This window comes from Octodon degus, unplaced genomic scaffold (assembly GCF_000260255.1).
Source record: "Octodon degus isolate 3935 unplaced genomic scaffold, OctDeg1.0 scaffold00009, whole genome shotgun sequence".
Classification (NCBI taxonomy): Eukaryota; Metazoa; Chordata; class Mammalia; order Rodentia; family Octodontidae; genus Octodon; species Octodon degus.
Genome location: NW_004524585.1, coordinates 10,485,916 through 10,510,318, shown reverse-complemented (window position 1 = coordinate 10,510,318; position 24,403 = coordinate 10,485,916). Strand labels below are relative to the sequence as shown.

General features: G+C 51.0%; 1 protein-coding gene across 2 annotated transcripts; it reads left to right on the top strand.

Moving 5' to 3' along the window:
- Window positions 1–4,115: 4,115 nt before the first annotated feature.
- Window positions 4,116–24,059, top strand: Tmem9 (transmembrane protein 9). Of its 2 annotated transcripts, none has more exons than XM_004625330.2 (6): window positions 4,116–4,153; window positions 4,620–4,721; window positions 5,795–5,886; window positions 11,953–12,061; window positions 14,838–14,969; window positions 23,093–24,059. In XM_004625330.2, exons 2-6 carry the CDS (start codon window positions 4,656–4,658, stop codon window positions 23,243–23,245), a joined length of 552 nt encoding a protein of 183 aa, XP_004625387.1. In that variant the 5' UTR covers window positions 4,116–4,153; window positions 4,620–4,655; the 3' UTR covers window positions 23,246–24,059. The 2 variants fall into 2 exon arrangements, with proteins under 2 accessions (XP_004625387.1, XP_023564507.1); XM_023708739.1 differs by lacking the exon at window positions 4,116–4,153 and adding an exon at window positions 4,227–4,340.
- The last annotated feature ends 344 nt before the right edge of the window (window positions 24,060–24,403 follow it).

Below are 24,403 nucleotides of genomic sequence, written 5' to 3'. Positions count from 1 at the left end.
CAAATAAACAAAAAACAAAATAAAGAAAACATTTACAGTCCTCCCAGCTTCGTCCACAATAGTTGAACCAGGAAACAACCCAATGTCGACCTGTAGGAGAACACAGAAGTAAACTGGGGAATTTTCATTCAATGGAATACTGTTTGGTGTGGAGTTCCTTGTGATATCCAACACGTATCACAATATCTGCTCGGGTTGACTGGGAGGCAAAAGACTGTTAAGTCCCAAGAGTTGGAACGTCTTAAAGAAAGGATGTTTTGCCAGCTCAGGCAGAGATGGGCCTTTGGAAGGGGCCAATCAGATAAAAGTTGATTATTCAGCCAAACTATCTGTCAGGCCTTGCTTGTCTTCCTTTGATACCTAAAACAAACATCTGTGCTTAGCATAACTCTGTTGCCTCTGTTGTTCTCAATAAATCTGGGGTCTTGAGTCAGTTTAGGCTTTACTGAATTGGTGAAGGCCCCTGGTTTTCTGGCTAACTGATTCTCTGTCTCTCAAGGCTTCACTCATCTCTCACAGGGTCGTGGACCGAATCCGGCAACGTGGCAGTGCAAATTATGACCTATGGTTCATACAACAACACAGATCATTTTCAAAGGCATGATGAAGAGAAAACAAAAACCCAGACACAAGTGAAGCATCAGTCATATCTGCCCTAACTAGGTGATGTCCAAAACCAGGTAAAAGCAATCTGTATAATGAGAACACCGGTCACTTGGGGAGACATGCACGGACTGGGTTAAGGCATGAAGAGATTTCTGGGAAACTAGAGATGGTTTGTATCTGCACTTACACAAGCGTGTACACAGGGGAAATTCTTTGGGCTGTTTAATTAAAATTTATGAGCTTTATTGTGTGCTAATTAGAACTCAAAATAAACACCAAACAGTATCTATGAAAGTAAAAAAAACCTCTCCTCCCTGCTGTCCATGATTTTCCATGAATTATCTCCCATGCACATAGAAATACCACTCTAATTCAATACTTTCACCTCCAGCTTAGGGAAACGGAGACTCTGTTCCATGTCCCTTTCAGGCTTCACAGCACAGCTGGTGAATACCAGCACCCCGACTCCCAAGCGCAGGTTCTACATGCTTTACAATGAATGCAGCTTGCTGTGTGTCTCAGCGTAAAGGCCGTGGGTTCAACCTCCAGTGCTGGAGAAGAAAAAAGCCGTAGTATGTATCACTACCCTAAAGCATCCCACCTTTCCCCCACAAAAAGGCCATATTTTATCTAGAGAGACGCCCTGTGACAGCATACCTGGGTGTGCATTTTCTGAACTACAGTATGAAAAGTACCGCCATGGAGTAGCCTCAAAAAGACCATCAGTGACAGATGGCGTAGAAACCTTGGATCTTTAAACCTTGAGACTGTAGTTTGTGACGACTCAGAGGTCACCAGGCTAAGCTACTTCCCTACCAATACTAACGTGTTTTTGCCTTTTTCACTCTCATTTTCCTTCAGGCCTCAGTAGAGTTTTTTCCAAAGTTAGATGACAGGTGGCATCACTACTGATGAAATTGACACAGATGTGAGAATCCAGCTGTCTTCTATCAACCACAGAAACAGATTTACCAGGCGGGAAAAAAAAAGGAGGAAACTAATGCTATTTTTGTCAATTTTGCTTTTAGAAGTTTTTTTTCTTTTAAATCAAAAGATGTTTATCTGGGTAAAAGGTTTATTGTTATATTAAAATAAATACTTTGAAATTTTTGTTTCAATGTTAATACTAGAAATATAATTAGAGGGAACAGGCTGAAACAAAACCTTTCTGGCATCTTAAATAATTTTTAAGAGTGTAGGGGCCTGCGAGATAGCTCAGTGGACTAAAGTGCCTGCTTAGGCAAGTGCAGGGACTGTGGTTTCATCCTGCACCATGTGCCAAGCCAGCCCTGCCCTCAGGGCAGGCTGAGTTGGCCAGAGTCTGGGTGTAGTGGCGCAGGCCTGTAATCCCAGCGCTGGGGAGGCTGAAAGCAGGAGGACCTCCACGAGTCCGAACTGTGAGACCCTGCAACAACCAAATACATAAAAAATAAATAAATAATTTAAGAGTATAAAAGTACATAAGACCAAAAAGATAAAAAGGTGTTATGGTAAACGTATTTCTTTGGGGTAATCTGAGGCCCTGTAGGCTGGCTCTATCCTACGAGTCAGCTTAAACTAGAATCTAATCCATGTGAATTTGGTTCCAGAGACTAAGCAGACTCAGTACTATAAGCTGAAAAATAAGCACAAAACCAAAATATTTTATGTTGTTAAGGAAAATGAAATAATAGTGAGTTGTTGAGCTGGGGAGATAGTTCAGTGGCATAAGTACCTACCCGGCAAGTGCAAGGTCCTGAGTTCAATCCCCAGTACCAAAAAAAAGGTAAGCTGTTATCCTATACTTATGCAATGCTGAATCATATGTGCAGAAGGGAAAGCTGAACCAGGAAAAACAGGAGAAGAACACTGTATCCCTAAATCTATGTGCCCCATGGCACCTAGTGAATGAGGGCCAGAGGAACGCCTCGTGGAAAGTGGCTCTTGTGTTCAAATTCGTGTGTGTGTGTGTGTGTGTGTGTGTGTATGTGTGTGCGCGCGCGCATGTGCGCACATAGTACACTGAGAAGAGTTTACGTCATTTATTAAACTTTGGTTAAAATAACACTTTTATTCCAAGCTTTGTTCAGTTAAAGTACAATTGTTCTTTGGTTAATCATAACTTTAGCCTGTTGGTATTAGAAGTACAGTGGGTATATGAGGGACAAGTTTGGGAGCCCTGGGTAAAAAGAGTGGGCCTGTCCAGGCCAGCACCAAGCTGAGAGAGGGTGCTGCATAGGAGGCCCCCGCTGTCCTCAGCTCAGCGCAAATCCTGCCTTCGTCAGACAGAGTGATGCATTAGGGTATCCAAGAACGGTACCCATCCTAGAACCTGATCTGCCATCCACTTCCGACACCAAGTATGTCAAAGGGGCCTCTGAACCCCAAGTTAATGCCCCTTTGAGCATCCTGTAAGTAAATTTTACCCCTATGGCTTTGTGTTAGCTCTAGGTTGGATGATTTTTTTTTTTTTAGTTAAGGTATAGTTTCTATTGTAAAAATGAAGAAATTCATTGTCTCATAGAAACTTGAGGCTATGGGGCACTGAACTGCTAAGCTTTGCTGGAGGTCAGAGGGAAAGGAGAAGTATACAGCTGATGCCAGGGAGAGCAGGCACAGTTTAGGGATGGTGCCAGCTGTCCTGTCCCAGTCAGGAAAACCAAGAGTGGGGATAGACTGGGGAGGAACTTGGCTCCTCAGCACTGGCGTAGGTGCCAAGACCTGGCCTCATTTGGCCAGACTGACACTAGGCTTGTTGAGGTGGAAGCAGGTACAAAAGAGGAGAGCTGAGGGAATGGGTTTTGGCCTCGGTCGGTTGTCGAACTCCAACCCTGGGAGCAGGAGCAGGGGCCCAGGATATAGACGGATAGTCCTTGGAGGGCAGAGATGATGTGTCCAGAGCTTCTCTTGGCCCCTTCTGCTGGAGAGAACACATTCATTCCTGGACTCTTCTGGTCCTCATGCTGCCAGGGAGCTGTAAGTTGGGGTCTCCAGCTCAGCCCTGGGCTCACACCTTCACTCCTGTGCTGTGCAGTGCTGGTCCTGGCTTATCTTCCTGCCTTCCTCCCCTTCACTTGTCCTATCCGTTGCTCATAATCTTCCTTTGTTTCAATTTTTACCTCTTGAAGAAATGCTTCGTTCTTTATATGACAGCCCTCTCAATATTTGAAAGTATTGTAATTTCAGTTTGTTTGAACTCCTTGGATCATTTATTCTGCATTTGTTCAATAAATATTTAATTTTTTAAAAGACAGCAAGATGGAACAAGGTGAATGTTATAACACAGGAAAGCTGAAGCACTGCAGAAGGGGTCCTAACAAGTTTTCAAGGCTGCCTTTACTTTTTATTGCTTGGTCAGGTTTAAAAAATACAAGCTATTCCCTTTTCTTGCTTGATCGGGTTTGAGAATTGTCTGTCTATCCCTTAAGTGAGCGTCTCTGGACAGAAGCGAAGGTGGGTCTTGTTGCCTTGGCGATAGCGAGGTTGGTTTGAGAGGTTGCTTGGCCAGCCAATAGAAGTTTGTGGGCGGGGCCATCTCGGTCTCTTGCAGCTACCTTGGGGCTTGCAGGTTTGTGGACTGGGCTTAGGAAGAGCGGGCCAGGGGTTAGGGGGGAGTAGGGGCTTCAGGGGTCCCCCTCAGGCGCCAAATCCCCGGGAGAGGGTGTCGGTGGCTTTTGCTATCGGATTAGGGAACCCATATTTTGTACCTGGAGTTTCTGTCGGCCAGAGCTGGGAGGAGCTGCCAGGCTGTGGAGGTGGAGATGGCGGAGGATGGTGGGACAAAACGCTGGGGTCAGAGCTGGGCCTGGCCGGCGCATCCGGGGGCTCCTGGCGGCCGTATCTAGACCCCCTGCCCCCCGGATGCCCAGAGAGACCATTGGAAAGCTGGAGACTTGAGAGAGAGGGAAAGGCGCTTTTGCTGACCCTGTTTAAGAGGCCCTGCTATCTTGGCACCCAGCCCCATTTCCACGTCCTAGCAAGATGATTCAGGCTGCAGTGTGGCCACTTTCTCCTCCATGGCTTTTTTTCTTTAGGTGCCTGGTCCTGCTAGCCCAGCAAGCCTGATAAGCATGAAGCTCCTATCTCTGGTAGCGGTTGCCGGGTGCTTGCTGGTGCCCCCAGCTCAAGCCTACAAGGTGAGGGAGGTGATCCAGCTGCATGCACCTCAAGCACCAGCCCCCTGCCTGCAGCCCCCTCCCTCCACATAGCTTGGCCTTGCTCACTCGGGAGGGAGTGACCTCTTGAGCACAAACTGCAGGGAGGGGTAGGGTGGGGCACAAGGCAGAGGTCCTGCGAGGAGATGGACCTGTGATGGAAATTCAGCAAGAAAGTTTGGGGAAGTTAAGTTCTTCTCCCTACCTCCTTCTCCCAGGTAAAATAGTAGTGGTTAGACCTACAACTCAGCTAGAGACAATCAGATCACATCGCAGTGCAGAACTGTTCCCTGAGTATAAAGTCTTACACAGATGGAAGTTTTTGTTATGACTGGGGCCCGCTTAAGTGTGGGCTCCTTAGATAATTCCCTTTCCTTAAGGATAGAGGACCAGGAGCTTAATGTGGAGGGGGCTATGGAATCTGAGATTCTGAGGATCAGAGGCTTTGAGGAAAGGTTGAGTCAAGGTTTGCTCCTGTTCCCTCCAGGGAATCCTAATTTTACCCATTCCACGGGGGGAAGAATTTTCAAAGGAATTGCATAAGTATTTCCATGGGAAACGTGCACTTTTTCTTATCCATCTCTACCTTTTTTTTTTTTTTTTTTTTTTGTATTTTAGGGAAGGGTCTACAGGGTGTTTAGGGTCTCACTACTAGATTGGACTCATAGTGATCCTCCTATTTACATCCTCCCAAGAGCTGGGATTATCTATGTGTTTCTTCCCCCAATCCTAATCTGGGAGGTTGGAGATAGGATTAAGGGAAGAAGCTGGGCTCTCAGCCCATAGAATAGAAGTGCAGTGTGGGCCTAAGGGTACAGGACTGTCACTTTGCTCACAAGCACCCTACTTAGTAGATTCCTGGGAATCTCACTTGATACCTGTACAGTTTCTGTCTTGAGGACCTTGTGATATAGTGTCTATCTTCCCTCGCTGAACTTCAGCATACTGAGCAGAGAACTAAAACTTCTGCCTTTGCTAGAATTCTAAAATTCTAGCCTTGCTTGGATCTGAATCCACAGGAATCCTTCCTTTCTGATACATGATTTCTCTTCCAGAGTTCTGAAGATATCCGCTGCAAATGCATCTGTCCACCCTACAGAAACATCAGTGGGCACATTTACAACCAGAATGTGTCCCAGAAAGACTGGTAAGGCACGCAGGCTGGCTCTTCACTGCTATGCCCAATTGAAGTGGTGGGTGTTGTAGTATTCTTGGATCCCCTTGAGGCTAAGCATGTTCTCCCCTTTCTATGGGAGATGATAATATAATAATCCATCAGAAACAGGATCTAGAAGCCTTAAATTCTAACTGAGGTGTCTTGGTTAGAGAACTAGTTTTTGTTTGTTTTATGTATTTAGTACAGGATCTCACTACACAGATCGGACTCATAATGATCCTTCTGTTTTCAACCTCCCAAGCACTGGGATTACAGGTGTACGCCATCATGCCCAGTCTTGATTGCTGTCTCAGTACACCCCAGAGGTAGGGCACTCTGGGAATTGAACCCCATCCCTGCCTCTGCCTAAGCAAGCATTTTAATTTGCTGAGCTATCTGGCTGGCCCTAGAAAACTAGTTTTGAATTTGGGTTTTCTATTGATACATGTGGGTCACGGTTTGTGTTTGTTCCCTCCAGGGAAATCTTAGTTGGAAGAGGGAGGTATTATGATTCTAAATAAGTCCCTGACTTATTTAGGCTGTTCCAGAAGAACATTCATAAGTCAGAAATGTTTGTAAGTCTGACAAAGTGAGTCTTATACACTTTTGACACAAATATAGTACAATGTTAAGTATAAAAACACAAACTACTCAAAAATACTGGAAGTAAACTTTTTACTGTATCTTAGAATGGTGATACAGTACAGTACAACTGTAAATAAGCTACAGTTACCTTAAAATGATAGGGTAGACAGGTGAGCTGTTTCAGTGATTGTTTACATCTATGACTGTTTGGATTTGCAGGTCCACTCATATCTGTGAAGGTTGACAACCTGAATGTTCATAAGTTGGGGACCTACTATGCAATATTCAATGCTTTCCTAAAACTCTGCTCTACTCCTGTGTTATTCTGTGCTAGTTTTATAGCAACCTTGTAGGATCAATTGGAAATGGGATGGGTATTGTTTACATTTTATAATTGCATAGACTGAAGCCCCCCCAAAAGAATTTAAGTTATACTCCTGGAGACTTGAAAACATTTTTTATGTCTTCCTTTTAAAAAACAAAAGCTGGGCAAGGTGGTACATGTGTGTGGTCCCAGTATTCTGGGAGGCTGAAGCAAGAGAATTACAAATTCAAGCCCAGCTTGAGTATATTAGCAACTTAGCATGATCTTAAGATAAAAAAGGGAGAGAGAATATAGTTCCATGGGAAGGCCTTAAGTTCAGTCCCAAATACCAGAGACAGAGACAGAGACAGAATTTCAGCACATTGTCCCAGAAGGGATGATTTAAGGAACTGAACACAGGCTCAAGAGGAGAGGGCCTTGGAGCACATGGTGCTCCCCAAGACCCGAGGAAGGACTGGTGTGCTAGAGGAGGTGGGGCAGAGAGCCCTGGGGGTGTGTGGAGGTCTTGTGGGTCCAGTGTGGTTTCGAGTGTAGAATGGGGGCCAGTGGATGAAAGCTTCAGGGAAGCCATCACCATGGGCTAGGGAAACCCTTCTGTCCCATTGGGAAGCCCCATCCTTGAAGCGATCAGAGCACGGATGGTGCAGGGTCACTGGGGAAGGGAAATGGGATGGGTGTGTGGTCAGTAGTGCCTCTGTGTGCTTTAGGACCATCAGGCAAGCTTTGAAGAAATACAGGCTCCCAGCAGCTTGCTCCCTACCTGGGAGTTTGGTTTAGCAAGTAGGAATGGAGAGAGGTGATAGTCTTTCCTTAAGTAGTTCATTTGGAGTTGATTGGGAGTAATACTGAGAGTTCTGAAACTAGTTGAACTTCTCTTAAGATGACCCGTGACTCTGAAGCTAGCTTTCCTAGCTTCCAGTATAGCTTTGCCACTTGTGACTTGTGTGACAGATTACTGTGTTTCTACTGTTTTTTTGTTTTGTTTTGTTTTGTTTTTTCTTATTTTCAAAATGGTGCCAATGTTTTGAATGTTAAGGGTGTATGTATGTATGTATGTATTTGTGCATGCACACGTAAGTATAGCCAGTATTAGAACAATATCTGGCACATAATAAGCACTGCATAAACGTTCGCATTGTCATCATGCTTCACTGATGCCCTCATTATCCAGTTTATACTGTAGTCCTGGAGAACTTGGGCTGCTCCCAAGCAACTGGCCTGTTTTCTCTACTTTTACTGTCCTGATGGATCCTGAAACATAAAGGCCTAGTAGAAAGGGCCCCACTGACATCCTTCTGCCCAGCTCCCTTCTGTCTGTCTGTCTTACCTTTACATGTATTTTAAGTAGTGAAAACATTAAGAGGCTCTCTTAGTCTCAGAGCACAAGCCTGCGTCCCTGCCCTATACGAGCAGGCACAGGCAGACTGGAGTAGCACTGTCACGACGCTGGGCTTGTGGTGTAGCCTGAAAACCCAAGCTTGAGTCCTGTCTAGGTCTCTCAATTTCTGATTTCTTTCTTCTTTCCCATTAGAAATCAGAGTGAAGGTGCTGCCTGATGAATAACTTGATATCCTTAGGATAGCTCCATTAAGGAACAGGGTGGAAACTGAGGCTGGGAGCTGAGATGCCAGGATTTGGGGACCCAGCAATATTCGCAGTTTTTGGAGCTTATCACGTGCTTGTGTGGAGCCCCTGGGGGGGTGACCTTGACATTGATCCTAGCACCTCAATGCTAGGGGCCAGAATTGGAAATAACTTTGGGTCTTCAGGTCGCTGCCATGTTTTCATTCTGGTGTCACATATGTCCCCTGCTGGAGGGACACTTGCCCCCTTTCCTTTGATAGTGCAGAGTTCAGTTGTCTGGTCTAATGGCCAGGCCAGGGGTGTGTGTGTGTGTGTGTGTGTGTGTGTGTGTGTGTGTTGTGGCTCTTCTGCCATCTAGTGTGGAGAGCGTATAATCGCATGGGTATAAAAAGGCAGAAGCCCCTGTCTGTGGTACTGCCCATTGGTGAGTCTGTAAGATGTGTCATAGAAGCAGTCCCAGAGCAGGAAGGAGCTTAACAGCTGGATTAGTTTATTACCCTTCAAACTTGCTAATACAGTAATCTTCTACAAACACAATCTGTTATGGGAACAAAATGTATAAACCAAGAAATCAGAATTGCCCTGGCTGAGTGACCACTCATTGCCACCCTCCTGCAGGGTTTCCTGGGCCACCCAGGAGGGCAATCTGAAAGGTATAGGTTGAGTCAGCCTCCATCCTAAATGGGAAAATCAAGGCCTGGAGATGTTAACTCAATTACTGCAATCATAGAGTAAGTACAAGAACAGGGCATTAAACCCCACTTATCCTTTTCTCTCTCTCTTTTTTTTATCTTTCTCTTAATCTGCTCCCCTTTATGTCCCCTGACTAGTCCATGGACTCTTCTATGACTGATCCCCAAAAGGGCACAAGAAAAAGATTTAGGGTTTTCCTAATTCCTAGAAGACCCAGAAGCCAGGAATATTGACTCTTATGGCTGTCCCTGCTAGCCCATTGCAGCCTGTTTCCCTGGGGAGCAGGATTCCAAATGGAAGAACTCAGCTGACCTTGCCTGCTGCCCCTGACACTAGACCTTGGCCTTGGGAAGGAGGTCACAGATCCTGCTGTAGCTCCAGAGCAGCCTTCCAAACGTAGGACCACATGTGGCTTAGGAGCAAGTGGAATTTGGTCCCCCAGAAGCTTGTGGAGACTTACTAGAGGTGAAGGTGGCAGTCCCAGTGATAGAAGAACAGCCATTCAAACTGACCTTGTGCATCACCTCCTCTCAGAGGAAGGAAGCGTGTGCAAGGCCTGAAGGCGGAGCCTTTGGATGCAGTGAGGAGACCCGGTCCTCGTGGGGAACAGTGCGGGTGTCTGTACTCACTTATCAGAGGTGTGGATAAGCTCACGTATGTGACACATTGAACTTTTGGGAGAACAGTCTTTTGAGGGCCTCCCACTGTTATTTCAGCGTAGGATCTTCACATCCTTCACCCTTAATGCTGCTATACAAAAAAGCCACCCTGAGAGTGCAGCTCTGGCCTCTTGCTTGCAGGGAGCTGCGCTTGGCTCTTTCAGGACATCTGGTACAACCATGGCATCTCGCTGCAGAGGACAGGCCCAGGACATGGACACTTGGTGGCCAAGTCGAGACAGCCTAGACCTGGCTGTCCACTGCAGGGTGACACAGGGATTTATGCATCCCTGAGGCCAGAGCTCTGGATTGGGGCTTTGACTTCAGTGCCATGCTGGAGTTCTCACTGCCCTCCTGATCCCATTATCCTAGTTGTTGTTATTTTGTTTTGTTTTTATTTTCATAATGTTGAGAACTGAACCCAGGGCCTTTCATGTACTAATAAGCACTTTATTACTGAACTACATCCCCAGACCTTTTAAAAATTAGATTTTGAGACCGTGTCTGGGTGATTTGCCCAGGTTGACCTTGAATTTGCAGTTCTCCTGCCTCAGCCTCCCAAAGGCTAGAATCATAGGCCTGTGGCACCATGCGTACCTCTGTTTCCCTTTTTTTAAGTGCCAGGTCTTCTGTTTTCAGTTTCCTTGGTTCAGGAGCACTGCTAGGTGACAGGGGCTGCAGAAACTTACTCTCAGGACATGTGTGTGTTTGGCTGCCACTCACTAAGTCGGGGGCAGAGGTCAGACCCACAGAGTGGCGAGAGTAAGTGGCAGACTGCATTCCTAGCAGGAGTTGGGGGGATGGCTGCTACAGAGAATGGTCCGGCAGGTCTGCTTGGCTGGAGGGTGCACAGGGGGTGCTGGCTAGGCAGGCAGCCCGCAGTGAGGAGGTCAAGGCCCAGCAGGGCAGTTCAGCTAGCTTGCCAAGGGGGTTGGCTCTGGGATTCACTTTGGGAAACGTTGTGATGGCAGTTCCACGTAGGAACAGTCATTGAGCACTATGCAAAGGTGGTGTTGGCCCTGGCCACACTCGGCGTGGGACAGCTGAGGAAGCGATGATAGGGGCCTCAGCTGAGCCACAGCACAGGGGGAGAATGGAAAAGATGAATTTTATTTTATTTTATTTTATTTTCTGGTACTGAGGATTAAACTCAGGGCCCTCATACTGAGCTACAACCCCAGCCGACATCACACCCTTAATTGTTTTATTCAGCGAAAGGGGCTCACTGAGTCACTGAGGTGTCCAGGCTGGGCTCTAACTTTCAGTCCTCTTGCTTGACCTCCCAGAGTGCTGCGATTCCACATGTGCCCCACCTGGCTAAGAGAGCGATCGCAGGGGTTTTTAAGGCACTTGGTGGATTTGCAGGAAAAGGAAAGGCAGTGTTGGAGATGAGTTGCGGCGTTTGACTTGGTCAGCAGGGTAGATGCTAGAGGTGCCTAGAAACATGGTCCATAGAGCCAGAGTGCAGGCTTTGGGTCCTGTAGGCAGAGTACACTGCTGCACCTGTGGCTTCGTGGCCCCTCAGGATACTCAGTGATGAGTCCTGCAGTCGCTGTGCTAGAGTCCAGCTCAGTAAAGAAGAGGGGGCTTATGGGCTGTGAGATGGCTCAGTGGTCTAAAGCACCTACTTAGAACAAGCTAAGCTAAACAAAGCACAGGGACCGCGGTTCAATCCCCCAGCACCACATGCCAACCAGCCCCGCCCCCTGGTGGGCTGAGCTGGACACACACACACACACACACACACACACACACATAAATAAAATAAAATGTAAAAAAAAAAAAAAAAAAGAAGAGGGGGCTTGGCATGGGATTCTAACCTAAGAAGTACCAGCTTCTTCACAGAAACCTTTGGGACAGATGAGGCCACCAGGAGAACTTAGCACTAAGCACGAGAAGAGGAGGCTGCAGAGGGCAGGGCAGGGCGACCACTGGCCTAGTGGTGTGGGCGCTGGAGGCACCGATCAGAGAGCCCCTTCTGAAGGATGCAGACCAGGGGCTGCCAGGCTCTGGCTGGGGAAGGGGCTGTGCCAGTCTTGCCTTTAAAAGCCCTCCACCCTCCCTTGGCGTGGCTTTACACCTAGCTGCCTGCTTCCTGGACCTCAAGAGTTGAGGGTGTCCTGCAGCCCGCTCACCCAGCCAGGGCAGTTCAGCCCTGTGGGTCTGAACTGCCCTGTGGGTCTGCCCCACAGTCCCCTTTCTCTTTTGCAGCAACTGCCTGCACGTGGTGGAGCCCATGCCAGTGCCTGGCCATGACGTGGAGGCCTACTGCCTGTTGTGCGAGTGCAAATACGAGGAGCGCAGCACCACCACCATCAAGGTACTTCGCCCCATCCCTCCGCGACCCTGGCTGTCCTCCTCCCAGTCTTTGCCTTATTCTGTGGGGTGCCCTTGAGGCTGGCCTAATGCAGACACAGGGTCCTCTGACACTTCTGGAGCTGTCTCCTCTGATGCCCCACCAGCGGCGCCTGTCCAGTGGCAGGAGGGAGTCATGGGAGAGTGGCTTGAGTCTATGTTTTGCTTCCCTTCTTTCCAGTTTTTTCTTCTGTCTCCTATGCATTCTGTCTCTCTGTTTTGGGTGTCTGTCATGTTCAGACACCTCGCTTGGGTAGAGAGGGAAGCCTGCCCTCCTGTAGCTCACAGTCCTGTCTGCGACCAGTCCATGGAGCCTTGGATGAGTGCTAGGCATCGGGTGCCGGCACCCAGGCTCCTGCGCTTTCTCCTGAGCCTTGTTCTCAGCCACCACTTGGGTGAACTCAGGAAGGAGGCGACCGCGTAGCCTGCAGCATGGGGAGTAAGAAGGATGTCACCAGGTCTGTCTTCATCGCTTTCTCCTTTCTGAAACAAGAGCTGGCACTCGCAGCTCTGAGAAGAGGTTTATTTTGGTGCACGTTTCAGGCAGTGGTCAGCTGAGCCCCAAGAAGAAATAGGGTGATAGAGGAGCCAGGCAGAGGTAGGCTGCTGAGGTCCCGGCAGCCAGGCAGCGGTCAGGGCGCTGAGGAGGGAGGTAACACCCTCCCTGCCACACCCCCAGCTACCCACCTTTTCTGACCAGACCCTACCTCCTAGCAGCAGGCTCACCACGAGCCCTCAAATGCAACTGCTTTGAAAAACCTTGAGGCTGTGGAGGCCATTTTAGGTCTAACAAGGTCCCTGTCCCTTCCCCTACTAACAAGCAGGACGCAGCCAGAGGCCATGAAGCCACCCTTCCTGGTTTTTAAGCTTGTTTTTGTTTGTCCTCTGGAAAGGGTAGAAACGGTATCATCCAATAACCCTCCTGAGTTTCAAGATGCTGCTGTATCGGCCCTCAGGCTCCTGATTTTGAGGTATGATTAGAGGGAAGGTGGACTTCATAGCATTCTTCCCTGCCTGCCCCAGGAAGCCCTGGCTCTTCCCAGGCTGTGAGCACCTTCTTGGGCTCACCCTTCCGCAGCCCGTGGCATTTCTCTGTAGCCGCATGTTCGTTGTCCTCCTGCTCCTGGGCCAGCCCTTTCTGCAATCTTCCTCACCACTTCTGAGCTTGCTCCAGTGGGCTCGACCCTTTGGAGACCAGATGCCTGAGACCTTCAATTCAGAGCCAGATGTCACCACTCCTTGTTGGCCAGGACAGGGACCCCATGGGACACAGCCTCCTAACCCCTCACATTTCCTTACAGTCCTACCCAACCCCACCCCCTCACCCCAGACAGACCCAGCCTCCGTTCTCCTTGCCTGTCAGAGGCAGGCAAGAGGTGTGAGTGTTCACCCTGCTTAGAGAGGCATGAACCTGGTGTTTCGGTCCAGGAGGAAGTTGGGCCTGTTGAACTTAGCTGGGCAACAAATTTGAAAGACCTAAGATTCTCCTTTTATGTTTAATCCTACTTTACAGCCAAGTCAGAAGCCAGTGGTGGTCAAAGTGTTGTGGAGGTAAAGAGGCATTTGAGATGAAGTCAGCATGGGCTGGGGGTACTCACTGGCAAGCACAAGGTCCTGAGTTCGATTTCTGGAACCAAAAAAAGGTGGGGGAGATAGAGCCAGCAAAGCTGGTTCATATTACTTCTTTTCTTAACTAGCCCTGGGCTCTCAGATGAATTATGTAGTCTGTGGTTCTCAATAAACTGTTACTGCCCCCTCCCAGGGGCATTTTGAGAGAGTGGAGATACTTTTGTGGCCCCAGCAACGAGTGGTATTATTGACTGACATCATCACAAGGAATATGGGGGCCGAATGTCATGGAGGGTCCCACCTGAAATGCCCACAGCACCCTGCCAAGAAACACCAAAGCAGCCTCATTAAACCTGTCCTTTCTGTAGGATTTCTCCAGGTCCGGGGAGGTAGCTCAGTGGTCTGAGCACCTGCCTGGCAAGTGCAAGGACCTGGGTTCAATCCCCACTACCACGTGCCAAAACCAGCCTCATGCCAAGCTGGCCACCAAAACCAGTGTGAGGGTGTACGCTTGTGATCCCAGCGCTGTGGAGGCTGAGACAGGAGGATTACTATGAGTCTGAGCTATGTAGCAAGACCCTGTACCAAATGAATATTAAATAAAAGATTAATTTTTTTTTTAAAGATGATTTCTCCAGCTAAGGGGGCTCTGTTTATAGGACACTGTCATCGTTACATGGCCCTGCCTTCTCCCCAGGGAATGTAGGTTGGCCTCAGCCCTCCCATGCACAGCCTTAGGCCCATCTGCCTCTGCCACACAGTGGTGCACACTGAGTGCACCTTGTGTCCTCCCGAGAGCGGCACCCTGTTACCCCACACAGTGAGGCCACATGCCCAGGCTTACTTTTGCTTGCCTCTGCCCTCCAGTCTCTCCTCATTCTTATAGCTGGGTGGAATCTGCTTACCCTTCCCCCATAGTAGGAGCGGCTCTGGTGTCCTTCTGCCCTCCTCATTCCTGTCAGAACACTCCATGTGGGACTCCCTTGGGTGGGACACAGCTGGCCAGCCAGTGCGGGCATCCCTGTCTCTTCCTGGTGCTCCTGCCCTCCACACCATGCCACCCCCTAGTCCTGGAGAGGTCACCATCCACAGAACACACATGGAACAAGACCAGAAAGGGATTTCTGGTCCTGGCCATGGATTGGTTCACAGGGAACCTGTGTCTCCCGCAGGTCATCATCATCATCTACTTGTCTGTGGTGGGGGCCCTCCTGCTCTACATGGCCTTCCTGATGCTGGTGGACCCTCTCATTCGAAAGCCAGATGCTTACACTGAACAGCTGCATAATGAGGAAGAGAATGAGGTAACAGGGCCCTGGTTCCAGCATGCCTCGGGGCAGAACCTGGAGGACCATTTCTTGGGACTTGTGGGAGCTGCTGTGCCCCATTCCTGCCCCAGGCTCTAGGTTTCCCTCGTGTCACCCAGACTTAGCAGGGCACTGTCCTTTGTGCATCCAGAGGAAACATCAGGCGGCCCTAGTTTCCTGACACAGCATGTAGCCTCAGTGCACAGGTGGGAGAGCTGTCTCCCTGGTACGCTGCATTGTTGGGCAGAAGAAAATGAGCCAGCCAGGGCCAGCTGTGGGCGGGGACACAACATCCTGCTTGTTACTTTTCTCTCATTGCTGAAACAAAATACCTGATGCCCAGAATTAAGGAGGGTAAGGTTTATTTAGCTCATAGTTTGTAGAGGTTTCAGTCCATACTTGGCTGGCTCCAAGACGGTGGCACATGGCAGAGGGCAACAGTTCTTGGCAACAAAGGCAAAAGGAACAAATGGGAAAAGGAGAAAGGAGCAAGCCCTCTTTCCTGCCCCTGTGCAGGTGACCTGCCCCTGGGTGGGTGTAGCACTCACCCCATAATCCCAGCATTGGACCATGAATCAGTCAAAAACTCTAGAAGCCCGCCCCTCCATTACTGCGTGAGGCTTTGGGGTGACACCTTGACACAACCATAATAGAGGCCTTAGGTTTGTTCTGCGGATCAGTGCTTGCACAAATGTCTGTGGCAGCGGTGGTGGGCCTGTCATGTGGTGTCACAGTAGGCTGTTTGTACCATTGCAAGCTGTACAAGGTTCACCATCACTGTTCCACAGAGGACTTGTTCTGTAGCACTGGAGGCTGAGGTAGGACCGTAAAAGCCCAAAGAATGAGGGGGCTGGCTGTGCATGTGTGGGGAATTTGAGCATCAAAGATTAGATAGGCATCCAGGAATGTCAGCAGACAGCTGATCAGAAAGGTAAGGCCAGATTAATAAAGGCCTTGAAGGTCAGGCTGTGAGGTTTTGACTAAGTGGTAAGGAGGTTGGGGAGCCAGCAATGCCAGGCAGCTTGAAAACCCTTTCTGAGGCACGGACTGTGTGGCTGAGCTCTGTCCCCAAGGCCTCGCTGGAAGATATACCTGTCCGTTGCAGAGTGAGTGAGTTAGATCTCCACTCCTACATGTCACTATCCAAAGGAGCACCTAATGAGGACATAACTCTGCTATGTGCTAGAAGATTTAGTTGAAAAAACTTGGAGATACTTAGCTTGAACAAACAAAGCAGATGCACAGAGTTGCCTTCAGGTACCCAGAGAGCAGAGCCTGCCCCTCCCCAACCCCCAGGGATAGAAGGACCCACAGGTGGGCCATAGAGGGAGGTTTAACATGACAGTGGATGATGGAGGTGGGCACACAGCATGGTCTCCTGCTGGAATGGGTGGGCTCCCTTTCAAGGTGGTAAGTTGTGGGTCACTAGAGGTAACCAGGTGTAGGCTGAGCTGCCTTTGGGCAGTGGGAGTTTAAAGCTCTTCAGGTCCTGGATTGGAGGCAGCAAAGTGCAAGTTCTTCACCAGAAAGAGATTCAGGGGCTCAGGTGTGCATGAAGCTGCCCAGCTAGTCTGGGTCTGGACTAGTATGGGCAGGGAGGTCCAGGGCAAGTCAGGAGGAAGAGCATGAGGTCTGGCCGCTTCCTCCAGCCCTGCTGCTTCTCCTGGGTATGTGCCTGCACTGTTCCCAGTCTGTCCCCAGCCTCCTGCTGACATGAATTTGGCCAAAGGAGCTGGGGCCTGGAAGGTGGTGGGGCTGGCAGTTGGGTGGTCTGTGCTCAAGAGGAAAGATTTCATGTCTACCCAGTTATTAATGTAGAGTAATAGCACCTCTGATAAGGGAGGAACATTGCTAATAAACACTCAGCGATTAGGGGTAATGTGCTAATTGCAGCCCTGGCCGAGGAGTAATTGAGAGAGGCACCTGATGATTACATGGCCTGTGCTGTGATTTCCCTGGAATGTATTACTCTCGGGCACAGCCTCTGGTGTCTCCTGCCATCCTAAATATGGAGCCAGAGGAAGGGCAGTTGCCGTCTCTGGGTCTGAGCCTGCTCTGTTTCCTGTGAGAGACCTGGGTGCTCTTCACTTGGAGTCTGTCTGTGGGCGGCCTTGGAGGAAGGAGGGCTTGGGTTTGGTCAGTCTCATTCTGGAGATATGACCTTAATCAGAGGGTGGATGTCTCCTGGGTGGGTTTGGCTTGGAGTGCCTGTGGTTAAAGTCCCTGTGCTTAACCACACAGAAGGGTGCCAGTGAGGACGTGGGCTGTCATAGGTAGTACTGAGCCAGAGCTGGTGAGTCTGTGTCCCTTTGGTAGAGTCCACCTTGATCCCATCCCTCCCACTCCGAGGCTCAGAAGAGCTGTACAGTTATGTTCATTCTCTCCGAGATGTGGACTGGGGATGCAGCCAGCTGTGGCGAGTGGCATACTTATGTGGGGGCTGGGGCAGGATGGAGCTTATCAGGTGCCTTTGGGGTGGGTTAGGAAATGCTCTCTAGTCTCAGTGAGCGGCATCACCCCTACATTTCTGTGCCCTGGGTGATGCCGTGCTCTCCTGTGTTCAGGCATCCAGTAGGATGCTGTGCTCAGAGTGGTGCAGACCCAGGCTGCCTACAGACGCAGCCAAGACAGCCAAAGCCAGGGGAAGGGGCAGGGAAGTACACGTTAGTGGTAAGATCCAGCTTTGTTAGCTGGGCAGTCAGGTGAAGGAGGTGGGTGCTTTGGAGGAGCTTATGGGATAGATGACGGGGAAGTTGCCCTTCCCTTTGCGCTGGTCAGCAAAGGCAGGCTCCCTGGCAGAGGGGACCTTCAGAGCTGGCTCGGAGGGTTGATGAGAGAGGGAGTGCTGACTGCAGTGGGAAGGTGGCGGCCTCAGACTGGAGAGAGAGCCAAGGGTCTCATTGTAACACGGGCCAGTTACCCTGGTCCTGGACAGTGAGGATAGTCTACTGCCCCTCAGTGCACCTGAGGAAGGTGGGAGTGCCAGAGAGAGAGGTCCCGAGGCCTCCCAGCTATGCCCTGGCAGAGGCAAGGCTTAGAGCTTTTCCTTAAAAAGGAGACAAGAAAGACCAGGTGTCCCTGGGCTGGAAGAGCCTAGCTTTCACCCCCAAGAGGAAGAAAGTGGGAGTTCAGTCCCTGTCCTTAGCACATAGAAGGGTCGTGGGCTGTCATAGCTCAGCTGGAGCTGGCGGTCCTGCACCCCGTCTGTAGAGGGACCCTTGGCACGCAGGTCCTTGGGCTACACAGTGAGCAGTGGCTGCAGGTCCAGCTCTCTGGACCTCCAGCCCTTCCCTGAGATGCAGTTGGAGGTGGGATGTGGAGCACAGAGGGCTCTCCAGCTCCAGGGCTCCCCAGGTCCATCTTCTCAGTTTCTTTAGCCAGGAGCTCTCTGGCCATCCGGCCATGGGGCAAGAACCTGGAAGGGGAAGGTGAGGCCGCCCCCACAGCGCAGCTCCACGCAGCCCCCCGAGTCCATGCAGGAGATGAAAGCCCGTCATGCTCCCTTTGAAAGCTCTGGCAGAGCCTCAGTGGCCTGATTGCTGGGCGCTGCCTCCCCTGGGATTCCAGCAGCATTAGGACTAATCCTGGGGCTCAGACGCCCTTTGAAAGGAGGAAGCCAGCATGTTTTCTGGGACAGAAACGGCAACAAAGCCATTTAGATGTACAGGTCTAGCCCTCTTTGAAGAGACAGAAGTGAGGGTTTTCTCTTCAGCTTGGGCTGGCTTTGCTGCTCTCCCTGAGCTCTGACAGGGTCTTCAAAATTCTGACCCTCATGGGGCGGCGAGTATAGTTCTGAGCTTAGTGGGGGAGGGGTACGCAGAAGAATCGAAGATGTTGAGGGTGATGAGAACAGAGGCCGTGTATGGACTGAGAGAAGAAAATTGGGCCCACTGAGGACCTGTTCCCTTTCCTGGCAGAGGCCAGGTAGGCAGCTGTGTGCAGAGGACCGGGGCAGCAGGGCGGACTGTGCGTCATTGAGAAGCCACATGCTGATGAGCAATTCAGAGCCTCCTCGCCGAGGCACAGAAAAGGAAGGTGCTGCTCGAAGACATTTCTAGAATGAATGCCTGTGAGGGGAAGCATAGTGTGGTAACTGGGAGCAGGGCCGTGAGGCCCCAGTGCGCAGTCCAGCTCTGTCACTCTCATCCTGGGTGTTGATCTCCAAGTTTAGGTGTCTCAATCTGGAGTGGACAAAGTAGTTCCTCCCTCAGCATCATTGCTGTATTTTAGCTACTCTTTTTTTTTTTCATAGAAGGGATCGAACTTAGGACCTTGCACTTGCCAGGCAGGCGCTGTGCCGCTGAGCTATCTCCCTGGCATTGTTGCTGTATTAATGCACATGGAGGCTTTACGAAGTGTGACCGTCCATGGAGATGAGGTGCTTCCGTCAGGTCTCAGCATGTGAGGAGCGTGGTGGTTGTGGGAGAAAGCTGAGGGGCAGCGGCTGCAGGATGTGCGTGAGGGGCCACTGCAGGTAGGGGGAGAACAGCATGCAGCAGCAGGTGGGGCGGAGGCGAGTGTGGGGGTGGGGCCAGTGAGGCTCAGCAAGGTCTGCGCCAGTGCCAAGGGAGCCAAGGGAGCCGAGGTCAGCAGCAGTGTGCCTTTACCTAGCCAGGTCACTGCCCCCGGTTTTTGAGCAGGGGAACTAACTATTTGATATATCAGAAGAAGGTGCCTGGCCGCAGGTGCAGGCATCAGGGAGAACCTGGGAGCAGAGGGATTCGGGGAGGTTGCTGCAGGAGGAAGGGCAAGGGATACCTGGACACTCCAGCACTCGAGTCCTTCTTCCTTGCTTGCTGTGTTAGTTGATGGGGCCAGGTCCTGCCTCTGTGCCCAGGCTGGGGAGTGAGGAGGAAGACAGGTAGAAAAGGGGGGCAGGTGGGTGTGTCAGAGGCCCAGCCTGCTGCCCACTGACAGCCAGTATTCCTAGAGCACTGCAGAGGGTTGCCCCGGATGCTGTGGGCCCAGGAGTACCCCACACAGTGCAGGCTCTCCCCAGGCCTGAGAGGAGGGCCTCGCAGGAAGCTCCCAGCCCCGTAATCTTTGTGGACACTTTATTCTCACTTGAACCCTGGCAGAAGAAACTTGCCTGCTACTTTGACGGTCCACGTGGGCTCCTCTCAGGAAAAGCCAGCCAAAGGAAGATGCAGCGAAGTCCCAGAACAAGGGACACAGACAAGCATGTCCTGACTCAGCCCCAAAGAGCTGTGTGGCCTTGGGGAGCAAGATGATGCCTCCTGCAGAGCCTCAGTTTCCCCATCCACAGGATGGGGATGTTACTGCCCATTTGCTAGTATCATGAGCCCAGGCATAACCAGGCCTGGCAGTATGCCGGAACAGGGTGGCACTTCCCAGCATCACACTAGTCTGGTTGCCTGGAAACCTCCAAGGACCCCCTACAAGCCCACAGTCCAACAGAGCCCAGCCCTGTCCCAACTGCCTTCTGCACCCTTGTGTACCCCGGGACTCAGCCTCAGGGGGAAGGGGTTAGAAGTCAGTAGCCTCTCTCGGCCGTCACCTGTCATCACTGCTGCCCATGAGGTGGGGATGAGGCCCGCACTGGGCTTCAGGTAGGACAGATGCAGAGTCTTTAATACCTTTAATCAGACTATTAGCAATGGGAGCGCGGCGCCTCTCTGCAGCGGCTTTCCCCACTTAGGAGCTGTTTGCTGGGACTTTACATGAAGGGCTGACAAATGATGCTGCGGTAATGTGGTGAATTTCAGCACATTCCCTTAATGCCCTGCTCTTGGCTTCCCTGCCTTTCCCTCCTCCTCACACTGCCCTGGGAACAGAGCAGTGGAAGGGAGCAGGGCTGACACCCTTCCAGGCCTGTCCTGGGGCCACGCCCCCACTGCTGCAGTCACAGCCACGTACCCCTCCCTGAGCCCTGCAGGGACACACTGGTCTCAGGAGGAAGAGAAGCCCTTCAGGTACTCAGAGCCAGGATGGCTAAGTCCTGGTGGGCCAGCAGCTTCCTGGGTGGGTGGCTTGTCCACGCGTGCCTCATGCTTACAGCCGTGAGGAGGAGGTCCTGGGCAGAGCAGGCGCGGCCAGAGCACAGACAGTGCAGCTGCGCAGGAGAGGCATGAGTTGGGAGGTTGTGCACCAGTCACTGTCCAGTGGCAGCTTTCCTAGCCATGAACTGCTTTCCACCCCTTCCCCTACCTAAGGGGAGCCCAGAACTAGGGGCTGCTGCTGATCAGGCGCTGCCAAATGCTGTGCATTCAGTGTTTCACTACAAAGCTGCCTCTTCTGAGGGATAGAGAAACTGGTTCAGCAGAGAAGATAACTTGCCCATCATAGATCTGGTAGGGGTCAGAGCTGGCACAGTCAGCTTGATTCCAGTGTCTTCCTAACTGCAGAAAAGGACACTGAACATTTCTTGAGCTCCTGCTCTGGGACGGCCCCTTTCTTAAGGGCTTGATGTATGACTTAGTCATGCTGCACTAACCAGAAGCAGTGTTTTGCACATTGGAACACAGCCCACTGGGTCATACAGTGGTTACTGGGACTCATGACCGGATTTTTAAGAAATGAAATGAGCAGGTTGGTGTTGTATGTCTATGCTATAATCCCAGTACGGAGAGGCTGAGGCAGGAGGATTGCCAATTCGAGCCCAGCCTGAGCAGTTAAGAAACAGTGGGACCACATTAAAATGAACGAATGGGAATGTAGCTCAATGTGCAAGATCGGGGTTCAATGTCTCATACTTAAAAACAAAAATAAAACCTTCTGAACACACAACAGGGCATATCACAGTGCGTCATATTTGCATACTGTTTTGTGAAACACTGTGTGTGTGTGTCTCCTGGGTCATCAGATAATGACATTCCCACTGGCAGCATGGTGGGTGAGTCTCAAGGTTGGGTCATTAGGTTGAAGGTTGGAGAAACAAAGTGACTTGTCCAGCACACAGCTACCAGTTGTCTGAGCTGTGCCTCATGAATCCTTCCAGCATCTTGTTTGGACCTGTGGTTCTGCCTGAGATGGACACAGGGGACTATAAGAACAGGTAGCCTCTGACCTAGACATAGGTGCCAGGGGTCCTAAAAGCTGCTGCGCCCTTGCCTCATACTGCCAGCACCACACAAGCCTCGCCTGTCTTGGCCAGGAAGGCTTCCCTCAGGTCCTGGTCCTGAGGGCTCCCGGAGCCCCACGTCTACCTTAGAGATGAGAGTGCATGGGACAAATGGCTCAGCTGTGTGGCAAGTATGAAGTCCCCCTAGCCCTCCTCTAGCCAGCCACCTCTGCATTATCAGCCCTTCATTGCTTTCCCCCTTCCTAGCTGCCCTCCCTCCCCAGCCTGGCAGCTGTTTAGTGACAGAAGCAGTGCCAGCTCAGGGCATTAGAAGCAAAGTTGCATTTACTGGGCGGCTCTGGGCTTAGTGGGGTGCACTAATCTTTTAAGAGATGTATGGCAGGAGATGAGAGGCAGGGAGAGCTTGGGAGGAAATCCCCATGGGGCTGTGGGCCTGGCCCTCGGCTCTAATTCCCCCCAAAGATCAGGTTTGGGTCCTGCAGGAAATGCATGGGCTCCGGAGCATCAGAGGCAGAGAAGTGGTAATTAGGGGGCACTGACAACAGGAATGGGTCTTAGAGCAAAGGGGAAGGGGGAGCAAGGCGGGCCTGGCGGGAAAGGAGCCAAGCTGTCCTAGGCTATAAGAGGAGAGGGCAGCTGGGCAGGCTCTGGAATGGGACTCCTGGGGTCAAGTCTGAAATTGCCATTCCTGCCAGCCCCTTGGAATGATGTCACAGCCCTGTCTTGAAGGGAAAGGAAGCTCAATGTATAGCGTCCCCCTCACTGATCAGAGCAGATCCAGAGGATACCTCTGCCTTCTGAGTGAGGTCTCAGTGTCAACACCGAGTATTCCTCCTGAGTGGTAGTGACAGGCCTGTGCGGTTCAGTGAACATACTCCCCCCAGCCCAGAAGGAGGGAGGCCACATCCTGCAGACCCTGCTGTGCATGCTGCTGGCTTCGCCAGTGGTGAGGCAAGATCTGCACGGAGCCCACAGTCCTGGGAGAGGCCAAATGTCAGCCCTGCTCCTGGGGCATCCATTCCCTGTCTGACCTGCCCAAGTCACAACTCTTTTTTTTTTTTTTTTTTTTCCACTCCAGGATGCACGCTCTATGGCAGCCACTGCTACATCCCTTGGGGGACCCCGAGCCAACACTGTTCTGGAGCGCATGGAAGGTGCTCAGCAGCGGTGGAAGCTACAAGTGCAGGAGCAGCGCAAGACAGTCTTTGACCGGCACAAGATGCTCAGCTAGATGGGCTAGTGCGGGTGGATCAAGTACCCAGGCCAGGGCTGAGCAGAGCCGGGACCACTTCTCCTCTGCCCTCCATGCCAGTATCCCCTTGAAAAGCCTGTGCCATTTTCCTTTTCTCCTTCTCTATAGAAATGTTGTACTTGGCTGTTTTGATTAGGGTGTATGAGGGGTCTCCAGTCTCCCTTGTCTCCTTAGGTCTCTGGGGTAGGGGAGAGGGGGAAGGCAGGGCAAAGAGGAATGGAGACCTCAGAGGTGGCCTCAGGATTGGACAGAATTGGTTTCTTCTTATTCCACCTTGCCACCCCTTTTGGCTTCAGCTCTTGGGAGCTTTATTAACCTTTGGAAAATGGTGCTGGGTCGTTAGAGGAGCACATGAGCCAGCATTCAGTATGGGCTTCTGTCTGCGGTGGGTCTGACCTTCCTCCTGGTCCTACCTGTGGCCAGGTCGCATCCCTCAGGAATGGCACTGGTGGGAGGCTGGTGCTGCTGAGCCTGCAGAGGTTCTCGGGGTGCCTGGAAGCTTGCTGCCTTCTTCCTGGGCTCCTCATCCCCCAGTGCATGGCAGGGCCGGGCACTCCTGCTTTACGCGCTGTGTGTCCTCACATTCCACCTCGGGAGGCTGGCTGTCCTCTTCTCTCCTAGCATCTGCTGTTGCTGAGCCAGAAAGTTGGACACAGGCTGAGCAGTGGACTCCAACACCACAGCTCCTGTCCCTGTTCACATGTCCCTGAACGTCATTGTACCAGTGCATGGAGATAAATGTTGTCCTGTTGTCTGTAAGGGAAGCCATCATTATATTGTCCTGTTTCTCTTACTTTTCTGAATTTTAAGAGTTTTTTGTTTTTAAAATAATTTCAGCGGGTGCTTCATAAGTGACCTGGTAGGTATAGTGTCCAGAGAGGGGACAGAGAACATTGTCCTCAGGAGGTCCTGCTCAATAACCCTCTCCTGGCCAATAAGCCGAGGCTGGTAGCCCCAAGTAGCTGCGGCTGAGCTGTGGTGGCATCTGGGTGGAGTCCCATGTTCACTGAAGCCCTGTTGCCTGCCGAGGGAGACCAGCAGGCTGCAGCGCTGCTGAACGAGGCTCCCTTGCTGCAGAGAGCCAGGGCGAGCTGGCTTGGAATTGTCCTGAGATGCTGTTTTCTACCACGTTACAGG